We start from the raw sequence: 6,624 nt of genomic DNA, 5'->3' as shown, positions 1-6,624 counted from the left end.
TATTTGGTAAGCGATTGTATAGAATTTGGCAAGCGACCGTGTAATATCTTGTAAGCGATCGTGTAGTATCTTGTAAGCGATCGCGGGGTATTTTGTAAGCGATCGTCTAGTATTACTCAGCGATCGTGTAGAGACTGTAAGTGATCGTATAGAGTTTTCTAAATGATCGTTTGGAGTTCGATAAGCGATCTTCTAGTCCTTGTTTGACTCATATCGTTTAATAAAGAATTTGTTCATCGTTTAGTTGCTATTCCGGGAGATTGTACCAACTCGTTACGTTAATAAAGTTTTTCAAGAATCAATATCCTAATAGATTTCTTGACGTGCTAAAATGGGTTGTTATACAAAAGATTTCAGAGCCATTAAGGTAAATTCTCTTGATAGAAAATAACAATCATTAATCTAGATTATTAAGCCTAAGTCATACTCTAACTTCAAGATTGTTTTATTTCAATTGTTGGCCACAACGATGAACATTCAATTGTTTGGGGAAGACAACTTCTATTTTCCAACAAGCATTCCTTGAAGTTATAAGATTATCTTTATATTTAAAACTAATCAAGTAAGTAGATTTCTACTTAGGGAGAACATTGTTTGATTATATGCAAGTATTGTGAATGTTTGATCTTGGTCTTAATGTATATTGTTGTGGCATGTGTGTGATTTCTTATCTTTCTTGATGATCTTGGCATGTTGATGCATGTTGTAAAGTAGAAGATTTGGATCATATCTTGTGGAAGCAGTTATGGTTGTGATATTGCCTATAGATTATCGAAACACGTTATGTATGATTATGGGCATTGTTTGATTGATTATGCTTCTACCATGAAATAACATGTGAATATGAGTTATGATAACACCTTAGTTTATTGATGCTGCTAAGGGTGGATTTTGTTGATGCACGTCAACATTGACTAATATCACCTACGTGTGTTGAAACGGCCTAGGCATATCATGTTGATGCATGAGTATGTGAATGGATATTATCATAGTTTGTTGATGTGGCTAGACTATGATCTTTGTTGATGCATTGTCATATGTTGATCGATATCAACTCTAATTCCGTTGAAGCGAGCTTGTACAGTACATTTAATTGTTGTGGCATGAATATAAGGTAAATCATATATGGATTACGGTTTGTCGATGCTTGCCATAATAAGAGTTTGTCTATGGCGTCTTGAAGTACGAGATAGTATGGTTCTATCGGTTCAAATTTATTAGATATATACTATATATAAGTATATATGATATATATCATAAGTTTACATGTGAATTGGGGTTCCTATCACCGTATTTTGTTGATGCAACTAAGGGTGAATTTCGTTGAAGCATTAGCCACGCTGATCAAATATCCTGTAAGTGCGTTGATGCAACTTATGCATATTCAGATTGAAACACGAGTATGGGATGGATATTATCATAGTTGTTGATGCGGCTAGGTTCGACTCTGTTGATACATTATCGTAGGTCAATTGAAAATCAACTCCAACTTTCATTGAAGCGGGCTTGTCCATTTGTATGTTATGGCACGAGTATATGATAATTATGATTCTTCAATTTGCATAATGCATTAGAGAGTATATCGTATATTTTTTTTGGTTATTTTTGTGTTTGCATAATTTCATGATTAAATATTATATATGTCACATGTTATTGTATGATAGTTCTTTAGGTGTGTACTGGCAATCTCACAGATTTTTTATAGGTTCTGAAAGTGAATACGCAGACCAGAATGATGCTGAAAAGAACACTTGGGAGGAACCATTGACGTCTCCAAGATTTTAAATTTGGTTACTTTGTTACATTATATTTTATTTTTACAATCAGACTTTTTAAAGCTTTTGCATGTTTTTGATTGGTTAGAATTTACAAGTAATTCTTTTTATTTATTTTAGTTAAAAGATTGTGTTCCATTATTTTTATGTTGTGCGTGATTTCTTTATTCATAGAATTATGATTGCAGAAGGGTAAAATTTAGAAATAACGTCCTTAGACTTGGGAAAAAATTTGGAGTCGTAACATAAGTACAATTCCCAATCCAATCCCAACTCATAGTACAATTATCATTAGTCCTAGAGCAGGATCCAACTCATCTTCCAATTTGTTGTGCAGATTCCAGTTTAAGTGATACACTAGTTCCCAATCCAACTCCAACCCCTAGTCTAGTTTTCAACTACAACTCCAAGTCCAGTGCTCACCCCAAGTGATATACAAGAAACCAATTCAATCCTATTGTAAACAGCAAGACCCTCAGACAACGATCAGAACAGCTGCAAACGATAAGGAAATGGCAGTCGGGCAAAGAACGGAACCTGCAAAATAAAAGCTCGTTATAGGTTGAGTCGTGGAGCTCGCTCTCTTTAATACGTTTCGTGGCTCTGCCCGAGTGTGCAAGTAGGTTAGGAATATTGCCACATCGTCCCCAGGATAACACAACCCATAAAAAGAAAACCCGATCAGAAATGCACCATTACTAACCAAAACACACACCCTTCTGACTGAATGCTAGAAAATTGGAAGCGGGGAAAGAAAAAAATAATAAGTAGAGGAGAGCGAAGGGAATGGAAGAAGTGTTGTGCTTTGATAACTGTTGAAGGACACATTTTATAGGCCTTCAGAGCTGAACAGCCGCGTGAGAGAAGTGCGGTCAGCCACTGAACGTGCGTGCGGGGAAGACCGGGAAGACGCGGCCAACTAAGAAATTTTTTTCTTTTTTTAAAAAAAAAGAAAATAAAAATAGTGAAATAAATAAGACCGAACTAATCATGGTAACGGCACGCATGTGGGATGTCCACCAAACCCACATTAGTCTATCTTCTTACTCCCTCCAAAATATGGATATTGTTGTTTTAATATGAGAAGAACAAAGGATTCTGTTATTGCAAAGTTGAAGCAATGAATTATTTAGTAAAGCTTGTTGAGCCAAAAACCATAGAAATCTGCATTACAAAGAGGAACATAACAATATTTAAAGCTTAACATAACAACCCTCTAACAAAAAGTCCTATACTTGCTCCACAATTATAGAGCATAAATAACAAAGTAACTAATCCCTAAAAATAGGAACAACCTTCGACAAAATCATCTTAAACAGAGTGGACCTGTTTCAGTCCTAAAGCATTTTCTTAACACTCCTTCTTACTTTAGGAGCTGCAAACACCAAGTCTTGACCTTAGAAAATCAAACTTGTAAGCAAACAATGGTTTTGTTAAAATATCTGCAAATTGATTTTCTGTTTTGCAATAGACAAGAGTTACATCTCCATGTTTCTGTACTTCCCTTAAGAAAAACAATTTGATGTTAAAATATTTAGTATTCCCATGAAACACAGGATTATGAGAGATAGCAATAGCAGCTTGGTTGTCAACAAGAATCTCTATGCTTTCTTTCTACTCAAAATCAAGGTCAAATAAAAATTTTCTTAGCCATAAAGCTTGATTAACAGTAGCTATTGCAACAATAAACTCTGCTTCGGCAATGGATTGGGATACAATTTCTTGCTTCTTTGAGCTCCATGAGAAAACACTAGAGCCAAGAGTAAAACAATAGCCTGAAGTGCTCCTCATATCATCAATGGAACCTCCCCAGTCACTGTCAGAAAAACCAACCAGCTTGAACTCCTTGCTTCTTGTGAACTGATACCAAAATCACTTGTGTCTTTTACATATCGTATCACTTTTTTGGCATCTTTGAGATGTAATTCGCTTGCAAAATGCATAAATCGAGACAAAATACTTACAACATTCAAAATGTCTGGCCTTGTTGTTGTGAGATACATCAGGAAACCAATCAAACTTCTAAAATATCCTTCATCAACTTTGACAACACCATCTTCTTTGCATAGCTTCTCTTTTTGATTGATTGGAGTTCTTGCTACCTTGCATTCATCTATCTGAAACTTCTTCAGTATTTCCTTTACATATTTTTTCTGGCATATGAAAACTTCATCTTGCCCTTGCTTAATCTCCATGCCAAGGAAGTATGACATGAACCCCAGATCTGTCATTTCAAACGTCTTCATCATCTCTTGTTTGAAATTCTGAATATGATCTGTGTTGTTTCCTGTAACCAGCAAGTCATCAACATACAATGAAACCATAAGAATGTCAGTACCGTTGCACAACCCATACAAAGTTGTTTCTGATAGACTTTTCACAAAACCCAAGTTTAGCAAATATTCATCAATTTTGTTGTACCAAGCTCTTAGAGCTTGTTTTAGTCCATAGAGAGAGCCTTCTTGAGAAGATAAACCTTATCTCCTTCATCTTCCTTCAAAAATCCTTGGGGCTATTCAACATAAATTTCTTCCTGTAGGCCACCATTTAAAAAAGCCGATTTGACATCCAGCTGGAAAACTTTCTAGGCCTTTTGTGCAGCTATTGCGAGCAGTAACCTAATTGTGTCTAATCTAGCAACAGGAGTAAAAGTGTCAGAGTAATCAACACCAAATATTTGAGCATAACCTTTAACCACAAGTTTGGCTTTATGTTTATTGATCGAGCCATCGACATTAAGCTTGGTTCTAAACACCCACTTCACCCTGATTACCTTCCTGTCTTGAGGTTTATCTACAAGGATCCAAGTCTTGTTCTTCTCTATCATTGACATCTCCTCTTCCATTACAACCATCCACCTTTGATCCTTTTTTGCTTCTGCATAGTCAGCAGGTTCACACACAACAACATTGCATCTTTCATAAACATCTGAGAGTAACCTTGTTCCTCTCACAGGCACATCATCCACTGTTTCATTTTGCCAATCATCTTCTTCTTTGATGCTTGAATCAGAGAACTTGAGTTGCTCTGTTATGGTCTGATCCTTCTTCTTTGCTTCATCCCAGCTCCATTCTTTATCCTCCAAGAAGTGGACGTAACTGCCAACAATAATATTTCTAGTTTGTGACTGGAAAATTTTATAGGCCTTGCTGACAGTGCGATAGCCTATAAAAATACCTGATGAAGCTCTTCTATCAAGCTTGTCACGCTTGCTCTGTGAAACATAAGTAAAACAGAAGCAACCAAATACTTTAAGAAATTTCAACAAGAGTTTGTAACCATACCAAGCCTCAAATGGTGTTTGTTCCTTCACTGCCTTTGTCGGAAGCCTGTTTTGAAGAAACGCAACCGTATTTGCTGCCTCTGCCCAAAACTTCTTTGGCAGATTTTTCTCATGCAAAATGCATCTTGACATCTCCATGATGTATCTATTTCTTCTCTCACTAACTCCATTTTGTTGGGGTGTGTAAGGGGCTATAAGTTGATGCTCTATGCCTGAGTTTTCACAAAACTTGTCAAATTATGCCGAAATGTACTCCTTCCCATTGTCGGATCTTACAATTTGAATTTTGCAACCACTTTCATTCTCAATTCTTGCTTTGAACTTCTAAAAAACTTGAGCGACTTCTGATTTAAACTTCAAGAAAAAAATCCAGCACATCCGAGTGAATTCATCAATAAAGGCAATATAATAGAGACTACCTTTTAAAGAAGGTGCCCTTTGCGGTCCTACAACATCTGTGTGGATGAGCTGTGATAACTGGCAGAAATGTCAGTTATTATAAGCCTTTTATTTAGAATTATGAAGGCTAATAAGTAGAAAATACGGTGATAATACTTAGAATATGCGAAGAATTGAGTTTTGCATCGATTAGCACCTAAATCCTCACTGACTCCAATATTATGCGTTACTCCGTGCCAAAGTTTCTATTTTTGTAGCTATCACAGGAATCAAACGCATGAGTTGGAAATAAGCAATCGCAGATAAACGCAGCGCTGAAGCCAGACGACCGCAAAGACAAAGTGCATGGCTTAAAACTGAATTATCGCATAGACGAATGCATGTGGTGATCGAATGCGTCCATCGAATGAAAGTTGCAGTGATCGAATGCGTCCATCGCATAAAAATTGCGGTGATCAAGCGAATGCAGTGATCAATGGAGATTGCGGCCATGGAGTGACAATCATAATAGAAGGACGATCGCAAGATGGGTAGAACGCGTTGATACTTCAGCTGAATCAAGCTCGGACGCATACCTTGGGAGTATCAACAAGATAAGACGATTTGACATTGCCCATACCGCGACAAAGGCAGCAGTGAGACATAACACAATCATGATAGCTTGTTTGCGTTTAAACCCTATAAATAGCCCCTTCGACCTTCATTTCAAATTATCCGAACTTCTACCTCAAGGTAGAGGTTTGCGATCATAGATGAGAGCTTGAGCAAGTTTTTCAATGAGAATTCTTCACCTCCACAAACCAGATCGAGTGACGACCGGAGCTTTCGCCGGAGATAGAGCTCGACAGAGACATCTCCACCACTCATCCATGGCACCACTAGCAGCCTTGACACAGAGTCCTTCATTTCTTCTCTAACCTCTGTATTGTATTACATTTTAGCTTAAGATATTAAGACATTTTGTAATCAATGCATACCTTGATTCCTTCATTGCCGTCTTCTTCATCATCTTTATCTCTATCATTGTTTATCTTCAGCGTTTATTTATCAAAGGTGATCGCATACATATCGTGTAGCCTAGAGATAGGACGCATGTAATAACCCACCAAGAGGTGTCCGTTGTGCGAGTATAGTGAGTTGTATATCTACCTATTCTCATCGCAAGTC

General features: G+C 37.0%; 1 protein-coding gene across 1 annotated transcript; it reads right to left on the bottom strand.

Annotated features, from left to right (window-relative positions):
* Positions 1–3,389: 3,389 nt before the first annotated feature.
* Positions 3,390–4,099, bottom strand: LOC120090612 (uncharacterized mitochondrial protein AtMg00810-like). The gene is made up of 2 exons (XM_039048331.1): positions 3,740–4,099; positions 3,390–3,635 (listed from the first exon to the last, which is right to left on the bottom strand). Exons 1-2 carry the CDS (start codon positions 4,097–4,099, stop codon positions 3,390–3,392), a joined length of 606 nt encoding a protein of 201 aa, XP_038904259.1.
* Positions 4,100–6,624: the final 2,525 nt, after the last annotated feature.

This window comes from Benincasa hispida, chromosome 11 (genome assembly GCF_009727055.1).
Source record: "Benincasa hispida cultivar B227 chromosome 11, ASM972705v1, whole genome shotgun sequence".
In the NCBI taxonomy this organism is placed as follows: domain Eukaryota; kingdom Viridiplantae; phylum Streptophyta; class Magnoliopsida; order Cucurbitales; family Cucurbitaceae; genus Benincasa; species Benincasa hispida.
This window is presented reverse-complemented; position numbering and strand designations above follow the sequence as displayed.

Excerpts from the sequence above, each read along its gene's own strand:
- LOC120090612 (XM_039048331.1), bottom strand. The coding sequence starts at position 4,099 with ATGGTTTCATTGTATGTTGATGACTTGCTGGTTACAGGAAACAACACA. Across the intron at positions 3,636-3,739 it reads GGCCAGACATTTTGAATGTT|TTCACAAGAAGCAAGGAGTT; the intron begins GTAAGTATTTTG and ends TTTTGGTATCAG.